Source organism: Pseudophryne corroboree, chromosome 3, assembly GCF_028390025.1.
Source record: "Pseudophryne corroboree isolate aPseCor3 chromosome 3, aPseCor3.hap2, whole genome shotgun sequence".
NCBI classification, from domain to species: Eukaryota; Metazoa; Chordata; class Amphibia; order Anura; family Myobatrachidae; genus Pseudophryne; species Pseudophryne corroboree.
The window spans coordinates 728,046,834-728,066,014 of record NC_086446.1 but is presented as its reverse complement, the minus strand read 5'-3'; the positions used below and the strand labels follow the sequence as shown (position 1 = coordinate 728,066,014).

Sequence of the window (19,181 nt, the reverse complement as noted above, 5' to 3'; positions counted from 1 at the left end):
AGCCATTTTTTCAGAGGCTACTTCGTTTTGTTATCATACTGTTAACTGGGTTCAGATCACAAGTTGTACGGTGTGATTGGTGTGGCTGGTATGAGTCTTACCCGGGATTCAAGATCCTTCCTTATTGTGTACGCTCGTCCGGGCACAGTACCTAACTGAGGCTTGGAGGAGGGTCATAGGGGGAGGAGCCAGTACACACCATGTGACCTAAAAAGCTTTTTAGATGTGCCCTGTCTCCTGCGGAGCCCGCTATTCCCCATGGTCCTGACGGAGTCCCCAGCATCCACTACGGACTACGAGAAATAGAATTATCGGTAAGTAAATTCTTATTTTTTGTTAGTTTTTTAATTTCACAGGCGTGTCCTTTTAAAGGTGCTTTTTGTGTTCTCCCAACGTCAATGTACAGCTTCATTTAACCAAAAAAACAAAACCATACCTACTTTGCTGCGTTTTGATGGACGTATTTGGTGGTCATAAAACTAGAGCAATAAATTGGACTGTCACTGTCATTTCTGCCCGGGCGGTGTTGATGTTACCGAGCCAATGAGTGTACCAATGCCAACTTATTAAAGCATGGAAATACATATTTTGTGGGTACTAGAATGATGTCGTAAGCCATGTAATGTATCGAAGTTTTATGTTTCATGTCCCAGATTTCTTAGCACAAATTGTTTCTGTTGCCAGATTCCATATCTTTGTAATAATTATTATTCACGTTAAATAAATCTATCAATCTACCTACAGGTGTAATACATGTATTTGAACATCATGGGCCTGACAAATTACCACCAGCCGTATCTTTTGGTGCAGTAGATCCAACTGAAAGCGAATGGATCTCTGCATACTCTCATCTTTTCTGCAATTTCTCTGCACCCCCAAGGGACACTTCTGCTACATGCAAACACCCTGTTGCTCCCAGGTTCTACCCACTCAGTTGCAAGTGGAGATATGACTGAGATCTAGACTCTTCCGATCTATACTGAATCACTCATAGAATATGCAGGCACCTATACTTAAGCTGATCCACCCACAGACTGAATTGCATACAACTCTAAGTAAGGCCCCATGGGGGTCATTCTGACCCGTTCGCTCGCTGCTTTTTATTGCAGCCGAGCGAACGGGTCCTCACTGCGCATGCGCCGGCGCCATAGTGCGCCGGCGCATGCCAGGCGGCCGAAGGACTTAGCAGGGCTTCGGTCGCTGGGAGGGGGGGGGCGGAACGGCGGCATTTGGCCGCCGTTTTGTGGGTGCGGTCCGGCCAACGCAGGCGTGGCCGGCCCGAACAGGGGGCGGGCCGCAGTGGCTGCGTGAAATCACATGCACCCGCTGCTTGCCGGGGAGCGATGAGTAGCTCCCGGCCAGCAGGCTAAAGCTGCGCTGGTCGGGAGCTACTCTTGAAGTACAAAGGCATCGCCGCTGTGCAATGCCTTTGCATTTCTGCGGGGGGCCAGCACTGACATGCGGGGCGGACTAGCCCTGTGCTGGGCGTCCCCCCGCATGTCAGTGTGAATGATCGTAGCTGTGCTAAATTTAGCACAGCTATGATCATCTCGGAATGATCCCCCATGTGTTTAGTGTATGCAGAAGAGCAGCTGTAGACTTGCTGTACAGCCAAAAACGCTGCTCTAGGGATCAGTGGTACAGTAGGCTAGTGACTAGGATCACTTATACATTGTAAAACACAAGCGCTGGGCCCCATACAACATATTTTGCAGGGGAAGTGATGCGTCCACCCGCTGCTCTTATGAGCATGTGTAGGGGCCAGCAAATGGGTTCTGGAGGTGAAAAACAAAACAGGTCATTTGTGCATGCTGAAAAGTGCATAGCAAGGCCCTCTGTAGCATGTGTACCCCTTTCAGTGGTAGACCAGCCCCTATCCATAATCAACACTCTTTCTGTACTTCAGTAGCACACCCCCTGAACTGGTCAGGGTAGGAGAGATCTGACAGCAGGCAGTAAATGTGATTCCTATTTAAAAAAAAAATGTTTTTCTACAAGTTCTGTAGATATGAATACTCGAGTCCGAATGGGATTTTAATGGTAAATTTATTGCAATACAGATTTGCTCTTCTACATCAAGCCTCAATACCTCAATACACCATATGGCAGGAGATGCTCCAGGAGGTGTAGCGTAATATACATATAACTGACATCACTCATGGACTTAAGATATATACTTATTTAAGCTTTTCTCAGCGTTTCAGTTTAATATATAAACTGTCATCAGGAATGAGAGTCACTATCCCTGACAACAGTTTATACATTAAACTGAAATGTCGGGAAATGATTCATCAAGTACATGTATGTATTTTTAGTCCATGAGTGCTGCCAGTTGGAAGTGTGATTATTTGTGTTTGCTATGTACTTTATGGAAGTCAACGCAACAAGTGTGTCTCCACTGAGAGTGCCTGACCAGGGGGCTAATTCAGATCCTGAAGGATCTGTGTCTAGATGGGCAAAATACAGATGTTCAGCACTTTGTGCATGCGCAGAACCTGATCTGTGCGTGAGCGAATGGGTCCTGCGTCACAGGACACAGTACAGCATCAGACTGTCAGTGATTGACAGTCTGATGCCGTTTGGGGGAAGGAGGGGGGGGGGGGCAGCGACAGCCTAAGTTTGTGGATAGGAGGCATGTTGCCACCATTTGGGTGAGTAAACAGGCCAGGATCTCTGTCACTGGATGGAGATTTCCTTGGTCTCTTATGAAGCGACAGGCGGCTTGTTTGACCAATTTGGTGCTGCTAGCCGCCCAATGGTGACTGAGTGATTGATGCAATGCTGCATCCTGGGATGCAGCCCGTATCCCTACTACAGCAATAGATGCCTCATGCTGCTCACCATACAGGGGTTGGTATCACTTGACTGACCGCCGGTCACCATACCGACGGCGGGATCCCGGCATTGAGATTCCCGGCAGGAGGGGGGGCGAACCCAACAAAGCCCCATGCGGGCTCGGTGGCGAGCTGAGCTTGCCACAGGTGCTATTCCCGCTCTACGGGTGTCGTGGACACCCACGAGTGGGAATAGTCCCTGTTAGTCTGCATGCCGACTAGGGATTGTGAGTGGGCGGGATGTAGGTGCCGGTATTGTGACCGGCGGTCTCCTGACTACCAGTCACATAACTACATCCCCCATACAGAGCTATTGCTGCTGATTCCAAGGAAGCATCAGTACTGGCTACTCCAACCACATCGGAATTAGCCCCCATATGTGGAGTGTAATATTTTTAAATTAATGCTTCATTCATATAATATGATGGGTAGAGATCTTGTTTGATAAATACACACCTTACCCAAAATATGGTAAGTTATGATTTAGAGAAGAGGCCAAAGCAGTTTCCTTGCCAGCTATTTACAGTCTAGCTGAAGGCAAATACTACAAGATTTCAGGATACTAAGGTCATTTTGCATCACAGAGTATTAATTTTGTGTTGTACACAGACCCCTGGTCTTTTTAATATTAAACATGAACGGTGTTTATAAAAGCGGAACCAAAGCTGAGCCACCAGACTGGGCACACTATTGTCATTGACAGCCTGCCAAACTTATGGTACAGTCTTTCAGATATGTTGCAACTGATTGTTTTGCAAGAAATCAATTTTCTTTCCCATCATGAAACAGTGCATTAAGCAAAAATGATGCGCTAGATTCCTGCCTAAAGGTGGATATTTCCTGTGGTTACTTCGGCTGCTAATTTGTGTACTGTTGGGTGAGTGCCAGTGGTGTCTCGGCTGCTAATATTTAATATTCAGGACTGCTAGTTTGTTCAGATGGAATACAGTATCTTTATGTTGAAAGAAGAATCTGCTCTTGTTTTGTTTCTTTAACTTGCTCATCTCATTTCTTTTTTGTGTTCTGGGAGTACAAGAATCTTATAAAGTGGGTATTAAAACACTTTTATTACCCGCTCATGTGTTTTAAGATGAACCATCCAGTATTAAACATGGCCTTGCCTATGTTGAGTGAGAATTAAACTAATGAATCCTAAGGAGGTCAATTTTAATCTATCTGTCTGTCTGTCTGTCTAGGACAGTCCTGAATTTCTGGGAGTTCTCCTTTGCTCTCGGGAGTATAGGTGAACTTCCTGGAACCTGGCAACTTCCCCAGTGAAACCCGTGGTTTGGCAGCTTGACGCGAATCACGGCTAACTCATACATGCATCCTCTCTTAAAGGTTCCTCATCATTCTCTCTACACCCTGTACCTGTTATTACCTAGATATCACATCTCAGAGCCTCCTAAGTTTGGAGCTGCTCATGGTCCTCTGCTCCCAGTCTTGCGCTTCCTAACAAACCATAGTCTGTAATAATAAGAATTTACTTACCGATAATTCTATTTCTCGTAGTCCGTAGTGGATGCTGGGGACTCCGTCAGGACCATGGGGATTAGCGGCTCCGCAGGAGACAGGGCACAAAAGTAAAAGCTTTAGGATCAGGTGGTGTGCACTGGCTCCTCCCCCTATGACCCTCCTCCAAGCCTCAGTTAGGATACTGTGCCCGGACGAGCGTACACAATAAGGAAGGATTTTGAATCCCGGGTAAGACTCATACCAGCCACACCAATCACACTGTACAACCTGTGATCTGAACCCGGTTAACAGCATGATAACAGCGGAGCCTCTGAAAAGATGGCTCACAACAATAATAACCCGATTTTTGTAACAATAACTATGTACAAGTATTGCAGACAATCCGCACTTGGGATGGGCGCCCAGCATCCACTACGGACTACGAGAAATAGAATTATCGGTAAGTAAATTCTTATTTTCTCTGACGTCCTAAGTGGATGCTGGGGACTCCGTCAAGACCATGGGGATTATACCAAAGCTCCCAAACGGGCGGGAGAGTGCGGATGACTCTGCAGCACCGAGTGAGAGAACTCCAGGTCCTCCTCAGCCAGGGTATCAAATTTGTAGAATTTAGCAAACGTGTTTGCCCCTGACCAAGTAGCAGCTCGGCAAAGTTGTAAAGCCGAGACCCCTCGGGCAGCCGCCCAAGATGAGCCCACCTTCCTTGTGGAATGGGCATTTACATATTTTGGCTGTGGCAGGCCTGCCACAGAATGTGCAAGCTGAATTGTACTACACATCCAACTAGCAATCGTCTGCTTAGAAGCAAGAGCACCCAGTTTTTTGGGTGCATACAGTATAACAGCAAGTCAGTTTTCCTGACTCCAGCCGTCCTGGAAACCTATATTTTCAGGGCCCTGACAACATCTAGCAACTTGGAGTCCTCCAAGTCCCTAGTAGCCGCAGGTACCACAATAAGCTGGTTCAGGTGAAACGCTGACACCACCTTAGGGAGAAACTGGGGACGAGTCCGCAGCTCTGCCCTGTCCGAATGGACAATCAGATATGGGCTTTTGTGAGACAAAGCCGCAAATTCTGACACTCGCCTGGCCGAGGCCAGGGCCAACATCATGGTCACTTTCCATGTGAGATATTTCAAATCCACAGATTTGAGCGGTTTAAACCAATGTGATTTGAGGAATCCCAGAACTACGTTGAGATCCCACAGTGCCACTGGAGGCACAAAAGGGGGTTGTATATGCAGTACTCCCTTGACAAACTTCTGGACTTCAGGAACTGAAGCCAATTCTTTCTGGAAGAAAATCGACAGGGCCGAAATTTGAACCTTAATGGACCCCAATTTGAGGCCCATAGACACTCCTGTTTGCAGGAAATGCAGTAATCGACCGAGTTGAAATTTCTTCGTGGGGCCTTCCTTGCCTCACACCACGCAACATATTTTCGCCACATGTGGTGATAATGTTGTGCGGTCACCTCCTTCCTGGCTTTGACCAGGGTAGGAATGACCTCTTCCGGAATGCCTTTTTCCCTTAGGATCCGGCGTTCAACCGCCATGCCATCAAACGCAGCCGCGGTAAGTCTTGGAACAGACATGGTACTTGCTGAAGCAAGTCCCTTCTTAGCGGCAGAGGCCATGAGTCCTCTGTGAGCATCTCTTGAAGTTCCGGGTACCAAGTCCTTCTTGGCCAATCCGGAGCCACGAGTATAGTTCTTACTCCTCTACGTCTTATAATTCTCAGTACCTTAGGTATGAGAAGCAGAGGAGGGAACACATACACCGACTGGTACACCCACGGTGTTACCAGAACGTCCACAGCTATTGCCTGAGGGTCTCTTGACCTGGCGCAATACCTGTCCAGTTTTTTGTTCAGGCGGGACGCCATCATGTCCACCTTTGGTCTTTCCCAACGGTTCACAATCATGTGGAAGACTTCCCGATGAAGTCCCCACTCTCCCGGGTGGAGGTCGTGCTGAGGAAGTCTGCTTCCCAGTTGTCCACTCCCGGAATGAACACTGCTGACAGTGCTATCACATGATTTTCCGCCCAGCGAAGAATCCTTGCAGTTTCTGCCATTGCCCTCCTGCTTCTTGTGCTGCCCTGTCTGTTTACGTGGGCGACTGCCGTGATGTTGTCCCACTGGATCAATACCGGCTGACCTTGAAGCAGAGGTCTTGCTAAGCTTAGAGCATTGTAAATTGCTCTTAGCTCCAGTATATTTATGTGGAGAGAAGTCTCCAGACTTGATCACACTCCCTGGAAATTTTTTCCTTGTGTGACTGCTCCCCAGCCTTTCAGGCTGGCATCCGTGGTCACCAGGACCCAGTCCTGAATGCCGAATCTGTGGCCCTTTAGTAGATGAGCACTCTGCAGCCACCACAGAAGAGACACCCTTGTCCTTGGAGACAGGGTTATCCGCTGATGCATCTGAAGATGCGATCCGGACCATTTTTCCAGCAGATCCCACAGAAAAGTTCTTGCGTGAAATCTGCCGAATGGAATCGCTTCGTAAGAAGCCACCATTTTTCCCAGTACCCTTGTGCAATGATGCACTGACACTTTTCCTGGTTTTAGGAGGTTCCTGACTAGCTCGGATAACTCCCTGGCTTTCTCCTCCGGGAGAAACACCTTTTTCTGGACTGTGTCCAGAATCATCCCTAGGAACAGCAGACGTGTCGTCGGAGACAGCTGCGATTTTGGAATATTTAGAATCCACCCGTGCTGTCGTAGAACTACTTGAGATAGTGCTACTCCGACCTCTAACTGTTCTCTGGACCTTGCCCTTATCAGGAGATCGTCCAAGTAAGGGATAATTAAGACGCCTTTTCTTTGAAGAAGAATCATCATTTCGGCCATTACCTTGGTAAAGACCCGGGGTGCCGTGGACAATCCAAACGGCAGCGTCTGAAACTGATAGTGACAGTTTTGTACCACGAACCTGAGGTACCCTTGGTGAGAAGGGCAAATTGGGACATGGAGGTAAGCATCCTTGATGTCCAGGGACACCATATAGTCCCCTTCTTCCTGGTTCGCTATCACTGCTCTGAGTGACTCCATCTTGATTTGAACCTTTGTATGTAAGTGTTCAAATATTTCAGATTTAGAATAGGTCTCACCGAGCCGTCTGGCTTCAGTACCACAATATAGTGTGGAATAATACCCCTTTCCTTGTTGTAGGAGGGGTACTTTGATTATCACCTGCTGGGAATACAGCTTGTGAATTGTTTCCAATACTGCCTCCCTGTCGGAGGGAGACGTTGGTAAAGCAGACTTCAGGAACCTGCGAGGGGGAGACGTCTCGAATTTCCAATCTGTACCCCTGGGATACTACTTGTAGGATCCAGGGGTCCACTTGCGAGTGAGCCCACTGCGCGCTGAAACTCTTGAGACGACCCCCCACCGCACCTGAGTCCGCTTGTACGGCCCCAGCGTCATGCTGAGGACTTGGCAAAAGCGGTGGAGGGCTTCTGTTCCTGGGAATGGGCTGCCTGCTGCAGTCTTCTTCCCTTTCCTCTATCCCTGGGCAGATATGACTGGCCTTTTGCCTGCTTGCCCTTATGGGAACGAAAGGACTGAGGCTGAAAAGACGGTGTCTTTTTCTGCTGAGATGTGACTTGGGGTAAAAAAGGTGGATTTTCCAGCTGTTGCCGTGGCCACCAGGTCCGATGGACCGACCCCAAATAACTCCTCCCCTTTATACGGCAATACTTCCATGTGCCGTTTGGAATCTGCATCACCTGACCACTGTCGTGTCCATAAAGATCTTCTGGCAGATATGGACATCGCACTTACTCTTGATGCCAGAGTGCAAATATCCCTCTGTGCATCTCGCATATATAGAAATGCATCCTTTAAATGCTCTATAGTCAATAAAATACTGTCCCTGTCAAGGGTATCAATATTTTCAGTCAGGGAATCCGACCAAGCCACCCCAGCGCTGCACATCCAGGCTGAGGCGATCGCTGGTCGCAGTATAACACCAGTATGTGTGTATATACTTTTTAGGATATTTTCCAGCCTCCTATCAGCTGGCTCCTTGAGGGCGGCCGTATCTGGAGACGGTAACGCCACTTGTTTTGATAAGCGTGTGAGCGCCTTATCCACCCTAAGGGGTGTTTCCCAACGCGCCCTAACTTCTGGCGGGAAAGGGTATAACGCCAATAATTTTCTATCGGGGGAAACCCACGCATCATCACACACTTCATTTAATTTATCTGATTCAGGAAAAACTACAGGTAGTTTTTTCACACCCCACATAATACCCTCTTTTGTGGTACTTGTAGTATCAGAAACATGTAACACCTCCTTCATTGCCCTTAACATGTAACGTGTGGCCCAAATGGAAAATACGTTTGTTTCTTCACCGTCGACACTGGAGTCAGTGTCCGTGTCTGTGTCTGTGTCGACCGACTGAGGTAAATGGGCGTTTTAAAGCCCCTGACGGTGTTTGAGACGCCTGGACAGGTACTAATTGGTTTGCCGGCCGTCTCATGTCGTCAACCGACCTTGCAGCGTGTTGACATTATCACGTAATTCCCTAAATAAGCCATCCATTCCGGTGTCGACTCCCTAGAGAGTGACATCACCATTACAGGCAATTGCTCCGCCTCCTCACCAACATCGTCCTCATACATGTCGACACACACGTACCGACACACAGCACACACACAGGGAATGCTCTGATAGAGGACAGGACCCCACTAGCCCTTTGGGGAGACAGAGGGAGAGTTTGCCAGCACACACCAAAACGCTATAATTATACAGGGACAACCTTTATATAAGTGTTTTTCCCTTATAGCATCTTAATATATATAATCATATCGCCAAATAAGTGCCCCCCCTCTCTGTTTTAACCCTGTTTCTGTAGTGCAGTGCAGGGGAGAGCCTGGGAGCCTTCCCACCAGCATTTCTGTGAGGGAAAATGGCGCTGTGTGCTGAGGAGAATAGGCCCCGCCCCCTTTTCGGCGGGCTTCTTCTCCCGTTTTTCTGAGACCTGGCAGGGGTTAAATACATCCATATAGCCCCAGGGGCTATATGTGATGTATCTTTTAGCCAGTATAGGTATTTCATTGCTGCCCAGGGCGCCCCCCCCAGCGCCCTGCACCCTCAGTGACCGCTGGTGTGAAGTGTGCTGACAACAATGGCGCACAGCTGCAGTGCTGTGCGCTACCTCATGAAGACTGAAAAGTCTTCTGCCGCCGGTTTCTGGACCTCTTCACTCTTCGGCATCTGCAAGGGGGTCGGCGGCGCGGCTCTGGGACCGGACTCCATGGCTGGGCCTGTGTTCGATCCCTCTGGAGCTAATGGTGTCCAGTAGCCTAAGAAGCCAATCCATCCTGCACGCAGGTGAGTTCACTTCTTCTCCCCTAAGTCCCTCGTAGCAGTGAGCCTGTTGCCAGCAGGACTCACTGAAAATAAAAAACCTAACAAAACTTTTACTCTAAGCAGCCACCTAGATTGCACCCTTCTCGGCCGGGCACAAAAATCTAACTGAGGCTTGGAGGAGGGTCATAGGGGGAGGAGCCAGTGCACACCACCTGATCCTAAAGCTTTTACTTTTGTGCCCTGTCTCCTGCGGAGCCGCTAATCCCCATGGTCCTGACGGAGTCCCCAGCATCCACTTAGGACGTCAGAGAAACTGTATTTATTTACTAAAAGAAGTTTTAAGAAAATGACATAAAACAATTTACTAACTCTTCAATACTGCTCTCCTAGGACACTGCACCGTAGCTTGATGTGGTGGTATAGGCAGTACAAAGTTCATTGAATTTACATCAGGAAAATGACAGCGTATTGAAAAGTATTGGTGATATGTGGTGTTGGTTTTGTAGTACCTGTTTTAGACAATAGGTGTGCTCTTCTACTCTGGCTTATCTTTATCTCATAAGATGATAGTTTTACCTATGTACTGTGTGTGATATACTGATGGGCTCTTTTCAGTGAAGCGCAGTGAGGTCAATGGCTAGGGAGACACTGGCCAGTATCCGATCCAGATTAAAGGGCCCCATACACTACAACGATATGTCTGAGGCTGAAGTCGGATGTAATTTCCCTTGAACTCCCCCGGGACCTTCCTGGGAGTGATTCCATACGATTTGGTACTTTTGTGCTATTTTTGCATACTATATATCGCATGCCATATATCGCATGCCATATATCGTACGGCACACAATTGTACCATGAGATATATCTGATGGGCTGGATAGAGGGCTACGGGTGCTGAGAGTGTCCTGAGAATGCCAGTCAAACTTCCCTGTGATACATCGCATGCGATATATCACATGCACAAAAAAACACATTTTTTTCATCCGATTCCATCCAATTCCGATATATCATTAGTGCAGCACCAACGACCTAGGGAATCCTATCCGACAGCCATGGGGACGCGCATCAGATTGGATACGATCTAAAACACATACGATTGTACACCATTTCATACAATATATCAGACGGATATATCGGAATTGTATGAAATTGTGTAAAATCGTCCTAGTTTATGGGGCCCTTTACACGCACAAACACCCGATGGCTCATGTGGGTATTATATAAAGTGGAGTGCTGTAAGTCTGGGTAAATACCCAGGTTTTTGATGTATGTGTGAATGGGGTATTAGTGTTGTGGTTACCTTTCTAGTACCCTTTGATCATTTCATTTATTTTATTATTCTTGTTAACATATGAATAGACTGCCCTCTGATTTATATATATAAAAACCCCACAGTGGCGTATGACCATCCAGGCTAAAGCGCATTCCGCAGAAGGCTACAGCTTGCACAAAGACTGTGTTACTCGTTGTGAGGTCGTGGGAGGCTAGTCTGGTAATGCCCAGTATATCATTTTAAAGGCCAACTATATTTGCAAGTCTGTTGTAGCAATAACATTTGGGGATCTAATTCTCTGTAGAAGCAGCCAATTAAAATTTTAATGAAGCTGGATGTTCTCTTTCATGGTGGCAGCATGGCCAAAACGAAAACCTCAATGGACCTCACTCTTCTGTATCAGTATGGAGACTGGAAATTTAAAATGCCAAATAAATACATACGGAAAAAGGGCTTGTAATATAGCTAATTGGTAACCAAGTTACTGCTAAAATTAGTTCTAACACAAAAATGTGGGGGAACCAGTGTATAGCGAAGCTCTTGTTTTCATGTTTACTTTTGATTTTTAAAGCAGTAACATACTGTACTCCTCATCACTGGATAACAGAAAGACAAACTATAAACATTTTGCTAAAGATTCCACAGAATAACCAAATTAATCTAAATCATAATTTGCATATTTAGCAGGATTGGACCTAAATTATTAATGTGGTCTTTGATTTATGTTTCTGGGATCAGGGGCACCACAACATTTTTAGACTGGTGGGGGGAGGGAGGGAGGGGGGTGGGGCGGGGGGGCTAGATATAATTTGATTTTGGTGCTCCTACATTTTAACATGGAGTAAATTGAGGTACTCAGCACAATTTTGGCCAAAGTTGCACCTGCATTTTCCTTTTTTTTTTTTAAATGTGTGGCACTACAAGTCTCAGCAAGGTAGAACGTCTTATGTTTAAAATTAGGAAGTACAGTCCAGCTGCCCCCTTTACTCTGTAATTGTGTATGTATGTACACTTGAAGGTGGAGACCCCTCTACCTGGATTAACACCCCACCCACGTGCCCTTAGATGCTTTCATTAGTATGGGTCCTTGAATTAGCTGTCTTCATATTAAAATGAGCACTATGATAGGTTAGACCTGGATAAATGTATATAATAAGTCAGTTTTAGGGATGTTAAAGACCCACCTGATGAGGTCACCGTGCATGGTAGATGGGCCCACCTTTTTGACCAAAACTATGCTAAGAACCTGAAATTTACTCCATGTAAAACTGTAGAGTTTATTATAATTTTTCGATTACCAGTGTTCTTAGGGGGTCATTTAGACCTGATCGCTCGCTAGCTATTTTTTGCAGTGCTGCGATCAAATAGTCGCCGACTTCAGGGGAGTGTATTTTAGCTTTGCAAGCGTGCGATCACATGTGCAGCCGAGTGGTACAATAAGAGTTGGTGCTGTTTCTGAGTAGCTCAGAACTTACTCAGCCGTTACGATCACTTCAGCCTGTTCAGGACCGGAATTGACGTCAGACACCCGCCCTGCAAACGCTTGGACACGCCTGCGTTTTCCTACCACACCCAGAAAACGGTCTGTTGACACCCACACACGCCTTCTTCCTGTCAATCTCCTTGCGATCGGCTGTGCGAATGGATTCTTTGTAAAACCCATCGCCCAGCAACGATCCGCTTTGTAGCCGTATGACGTGCCTGCGCATTGCGGTGCATAAGCATGCGCAGTTCTGACCTGATCCCCCTTAGTGTAACCCTGCATTTTCCTTTTTTTCTGTGTGGCACTGCCAGTCTCAGCAATGTAGCACCTCTTATATTTAAAATTAGGTTGTCCAGTTCAACCGTGCCGCCACCCTTCCCCTTTGCAGATTCAGACAATCACAGATTTGGCTTTTGGTCCAGATATAACAGCAAGGCATTGCCCTTAGGTGTGATATCTGGTGTAATTGAGTTGCAAATGTTTGATTTTTTTCCTTTCTTTTGTATTTATTTTATTATTATTATTATTTTTTTGCAAGGCTTTAAAGAAATGTAAAAAAAAAAAACTTTTAGTAACCGATATCTTTTAAATCTCAATCTGGTTAATAGCTTCCTTTTAATTTCAAACAACCTTTGAATACAAGTGTATTTTGGAAAGTAGGTGCATTTTCATTGACTTAGGCTTTGTTTTGCTTGCTAATTTATTGCAGGAAAGTAACAGGCACTGGAAGGAAAGAACATTAACTCTCTGTCGTTTGCAGGGCTAAGGAGGACTCCGCAACCTTCAAGGTATGCGAGGGCCCTCAGGAAATGATCCCATCGCTGAAGCAGTGCACAAGCTGGCTGCAAGCCTACTTCTGCGAGCCCTGGATGATAGAGAAACTCCCCATCCCAGCTTTCCACCATCCGCTCTTTGACAAAGGTATATACTGATTGTATACTGTATTTGTTGTCTTTTTGATAGTATGTCATTGTTGTGTCACGATTAAATACCAGTTTCAGAACCTTTCACCCTATCAGCACCAACCTGGACTGTTTTATGCTACTAGAACAGACAAGTGCTCAGTGTGATGTGGTTACAAGGGTCTCGGTCAGCCCTATCTGTTCCAAGAACATGTATTGGTTTTGGCACAGGTTGTAATAATTCTTGGCTCCGGACTGTGAAATGACGCAGCTTTAAGTTTTGTCTTCAGCTGCACGAAAAAAAAAGTTGTACAGGTCTGATTGAGAGGAGGAACGTCAATGGATCTATTGTTCTCGGAAAGGTCTTGTTTCTTAAAGTAACATTTGCCTATACACTGCTAGACCGGGTGTGGATCATTGGATCGACAGTAACTAGGTTGACAGTCATTAGGTCCACCACTTTTGGTCGACACATTCATTAGGTCAACATGGAAAAAGGACGACATAAGTTTTTTTTTTGTTTTTTTTATTTTTTTTTGGGGGGGGGGGATTTGGGGTCTTTTTCTTCTTAAAGTGCCCGAGAACCCCAATTAGTGCCCCAAGGTTACTATTCCCAGTCGTAGTCCATGTGATCGTAAAGTATGAAAAAGTTAAAAAAATGTTTGTTTGGTTTTAAACTCGTGTCGACTTATGCCATGTCGACCTAATGCATGTCAACCTAAGTGTTGTCGATCTAAAGACCGGTTACCGCTAGACCGTTGGTCTGCCGGATAGATAGGATTCACCGTGACGTCACGGAGCCATTAAGCATTCCCGTTATTCATCCCACAATATGGCAGTTCCGTTGTGTGTCGGCGACAGGTACACCTGAAAGTTTAAACTGTATTTGTTGCCACTTGAAAATGTCCTTTTCTTTGGCTCCTTTGTGTCTTCCAGTGGTGACAGCTGATGAGCTCCCGATAATTTAAGTTTGGCTCCCGAGTGGGTGGTTGACAGGTTGGCCGACGTGCCCCAGTGCTGTCTTTTCACTTTCGGCATGGTACTGTGGCACTGAGTGAGTGGCATGCAAGTCCAAAAGTATTTGCAGACTGCGTATGCCTCGCCCAATGCATATGGATAAGCTCACAGACGGAGACTACGATAGCAGCCAGGTTCACTCTGTGCATGGCCCGGGAAATGGGTGTAACTGGGCAACAAGTCTGCAAATGCATTGGTAAGATACGTCTTATCAGAGTGTCGTTGGGGTGTAGCCAGGCTTCAGTGCTAGCTTGACGGGTGTGTACAAAGAAGGGGCACATGTTTCTGACAGATCTTTTTGCACCCAGCCTAGAGTAGATATAAGTGCCTATACCAGGGATGGGGAACCTTCGGCACTCCAGCTGTTGGTGAACTACACATACCAGCATGCCTTGCTACAGTTTTGCTAGTTGGCCATGCTAAAACTGTTGCAGGGCATGCTGGGATGTGTAGTTCAACAACAGATGGAGGGCCGAAGGTTCCCCATCCCTGGCCTATACTAATGATAATAATGAATAACAGTGGATGATGCGTCTATACATATGAAGATGGATGGCTTTAGCATAAGATAGTAAATCTGGCTGCCATGGCCTTCTTTACTGGCGCCCATTTTGCATCTGAATCAGGCCCCGCATATCCCACAATGCACTGACGTTTACGTGCACACCTATAGCAGAGGGAACCAGTCTGGCACCAGAGATACTGTATGACAGGAAACCCTATAACAGTGCCATAGCCTGCACAGCAGTAGGGAAGCTAAAAACTGAGGCGAATACCTCTATTAGTAACTAGTAAATGGGCCTAGCACATTAGCACATGCCGGGTCACCTCAGCCTGTCCTGCTCCGCCATGCTATATACTGTATACCACCTGTTACTGGCACATTAGTCCTCCTCTCCGGGTGGCCTGACCAGTGGCTGCAGATGTTAGCTGTTGGGGGGGGGAGGGGGTTGCGAGCTCCCACGTGTATGTCGGTGATGGGACAGACTGCTAGTGATCATTATATAAGTATATTTATTATCGGATAGTAGTGTTAATGATAGATACTTCTAGAAAGGTAGACATATCCTTAGGAAATAGGCAATCCCAGCTTGGAGAGGAGGTAAACTCGTTCCTTTCTCCTACAGATTGTAATAAATACCCCACACTAATGGGCAATTACGGTACATCCGTGTATGCAATGTTGGTAAGAGTAACGAGAGTAACGTGACTGAGGTAACCTGCGAGTCTCATGAGCCTGCAGGTTTTTTTACTAGAATAATTGTAATTGTTTAATAGTAAATGAAGAGTAAATGAATGCTGTAGATGAAATAAATATGTAATTGTCACTTTTCTATATTCAATGCTGGGCTGACATTGGCCTTGTGTAGGAGCATCAAACATGTCTGCATACTATACTTCCCTGTGTTCCGGCCAGCCCAAAAATATGGCCCTTATTCAGAGACGGACGCAGATTGCTGCATACGCAGCCAGATCAGCGCCCATCTCCTCACACAGGGCAAGGCTGCCCAGCATGCGTAGCGCCGCCTCACGATGTGTTTGCAATAAAATTGCGGACGCATCAAACTAAGTTTGTTCCCAGGCTGCGCTTGTCAGGCAGCCCGCCGCCGTTTTTTAAATCGGAGCGGCTGCATGTGATGTCACGCAGCCGCCCTGGAAATGCCCCCTGAATGGCCGCCGCTGTCCATCATCTTGCATCCGCAAGGAGAAGTATCGCGCACTGCACCAGTCCAGCCCCTGAATCAGCCCCTATATACAGTATATGTTTGTGGTCGTAGCCAAACTTCTCCTCATTTTGTAACTCTTGAGCAGAGAGCTCACTCTCTACACTGATCGCTCTAATGAACCACTGACATAGGTCCTAATTCAGAGATAAACCCATGTGTATGTGCATCTCCCGTGTGTTTTGATCTGCAGACTCGTAGGATCCACAGTGTGTCTATGCAGATCTGGGGAGTCTTCCGACTCAGACTTACTGACCTCAGCAGCGGAGATGAGGCAGACATTGGGAGTAGCCTTAGGCTCGCTCAGATGGGTCGATGCTGTGACTGATGATGATGATGATATGCTGCATCTTTGGGAAGTCGGCAGATCTGAAATGTAGACATTAGGACCTAATTAGCATACATTCACACAGCAGCTGTGTCCTTCTGAATCAGGCCCAACCTTAGTTCCACCTTTCAGCAAAGAGTGTGTTGCACTAGGGTTTCCTGCGTGTCCATTCATCCTGAGTTATTGAATTGCATAGAATAACATTTAGACAGTCAAATGGGGAGAGTCAAATGTTTGAAAAGTCGGTTGGGTGTCTGTGTTTTCCTCTCTATTAGACAGACTCCCAACTGACTTTTCAAACATTTGAATCTCCCCATATAATCATAATGTTCACAGAAGCACAGAGTATATCAACGAGGATTCTGTACTGGGAGGCTGTGACCTACAGTATTGGCTGATGAAATATAGGGCAATTTTAAAGGGATCGGTATGTGATCCCGCCGGCCGTGATGCCGAATGTCAGTATACCGACATTGGCATTCCGGGCGCTAGAATGCCGGCAGGGGGGGCGAGCGCAACAAAGCTCCTTGCGGTCTCGGTGGCGAGCTTTGCTCGCCACAGGTTCTATTGTCCCTCTGTGGGTGTCATAGACACCCATAGAGGGGGAATCACCTACATCGCCAGTATACCTGCGGCGGTATAGTACCCTCATCGGGATCCCTCTCGGCGTCGGTATTGAGACAGCCGGGATCCCGATGGGCGGTATGTTAACCGCACATCAGTTTTAAACAAGCTAGGTTCCTCGGACATAGTCCAAGACAAGGGAATCTCACTTTTGCTAGAACTGTGTACAAACGCATACCCATTTCTCTAACGTCCTAGTGGATGCTGGGAACTCCGTAAGGACCATGGGGAATAGCGGGCTCCGAAGGAGGCTGGGCACTCTAGAAAGATCTTAGACTACCTGGTGTGCACTGGCTCCTCCCACTATGACCCTCCTCCAAGCCTCAGTTAGATTTCGTGCCCGGCCGAGGTTGGATGCACACTAGGGGCTCTCCTGAGCTCTTAGAAAGTTATAGTCTTAGAATTTGTTATTTTCAGTGAGACCTGCTGGCAACAGGCTCACTGCAGCGAGGGACTAAGGGGAGAAGAAGCGAACTCGCCTGCTTGCAGCCGGATTGGGCTTCTTAGGCTACTGGACACCATTAGCTCCAGAGGGATCGACCGCAGGCCCAGCCTTGATGTTCGGTCCCGGAGCCGCGCCGCCGTCCCCCTTACAGAGCCAGAAGCAAGAAGATGGTCCGGAAAATCGGCGGCATGAAGACTCTGTCTTCACCAAGGTAGCGCACAGCACTGCAGCTGTGCGCCATTGCTCCTCTCACACACTTCACACTCCGGTCACTGAGGGTGCAGGGCGCTGGGGGGGGCGCCCTGAGACAGCAATAAAAACACCTTGGCTGGCTAAAATACCTCAATATATGGCCCCAGGGGCTATATATGAGGTAAATACCCCTGCCAGAATTCCATAAAAAACGGGAGAATAGGCCGTGAAAAAGGGGCGGAGCCTATCTCCTCAGCACACTGGCGCCATTTTTCCCTCACAGCTCGGCTGGAGGGAAGCTCCCTGGCTCTTCCCTGCACAGTAAGAGGGAAAAGAGAGGGGGGGGCATTAAAATTGGCACTGTATACAGTATATTATATAAAAGCTATTAGGGACATAACTCAGTTAGTCCCTGTATATATATAGCGCTCTGGTGTGTGCTGGCATACTCTTACTCTGTCCCCCCAAAGGGCTTTTGTGGGTCCTGTCCTCGTTTAGAGCATTCCCTGTGTGTCTGCGGTGTGTCGGTACGGCTGTGTCGACATGTTGAATGAGGAGGCTTATATGGTGACAGAACAGAGGCCGATATATGTGATGTCGCCCCCTGTGGGGCCGACACCAGAGTGGATGGATAGGTGAAAGGTTTTAACCGACAGTGTCAACTCCTTACATAAAAGGGTGGATGACGTAACAGCTGTGGGACAGCCGGCTTCGCAGCCCGCGCCTGCCCAGGCGTCTCAAAGGCCATCAGGGGCTCAAAATGCCCGCTCTCTCAGATGGCAGACACAGATGTCGACACGGAGTCTGACTCCAGTGTCGACAAGGTGGAGACATATACACAATCCACTAGGAACATCCGTGACGTGATCCCGGCAATAAAAAATGTGTTATACATTTCTGACTTTAACCCAAGCACCTCTAAAAATGGGTTTTAGGTTTGGGGAGAAAAAACAGGCAGTGTTTTGTTCCCCCATCAGATGAATAAATGAAGTGTGTGAAAGCGTGGGTTCCCCCGTTAAGAAACTGGTAATTTATAAAAAGTTACTGATGGCGTACCCTTTCCCGCCAGGTGGATAAGTTACGCTGGGAGATATCCCCTAGGGTGGATAAGGCGCTCACACGTTTTTGTCAAAAAAGGTGGCACTGCCGTCTTAGGATACGGCCACTTTAATAGGTACCTGTTGATAAAAAACAGGAGGCTATCCTGAAGTCTGTATTTACACACTCAGGTACTAGACTGAGACCTGCAGATAGTGCTGCTGCAGCGTGGTCGGTGACCCTGTCAAACAGGGATACTAGTTGGCAAACATAAAAACATATTAAAGACGTCATCTTATATATGGGGGATGCACAGAGGGATATTTTGCCGGCTGGCATCCAAAATAAATGTAATGTCCATTCTGTCAGGAGGGTATTTGAGACCTGTCACTGGACAGGTGATGCTGACTTAAAAAGCGCATAGAGAGCCTTATAAGGGTGAGGAATTATTTGGGGATGGTCTCTGGGACCTCGTATCCACAGCAACTGCTGGGAAGAAATAATTTTACCTCAGGTTTCCTC

The 19,181-nt window shown here is 47.1% G+C and overlaps 1 protein-coding gene across 4 annotated transcripts in view; it reads left to right on the top strand.

Moving 5' to 3' along the window:
* Nucleotides 1-19,181, top strand: part of MGMT (O-6-methylguanine-DNA methyltransferase) — a 777,690-nt gene that overhangs the window by 530,595 nt on the left and 227,914 nt on the right. For all 4 annotated transcript variants that reach the window (XM_063962213.1, XM_063962215.1, XM_063962211.1 and 1 more), the window contains one exon: nt 13,150-13,310. In XM_063962213.1, the coding sequence (XP_063818283.1) occupies nt 13,150-13,310 (161 nt within the window). The remainder of the gene's footprint in view (nt 1-13,149; nt 13,311-19,181) is intronic.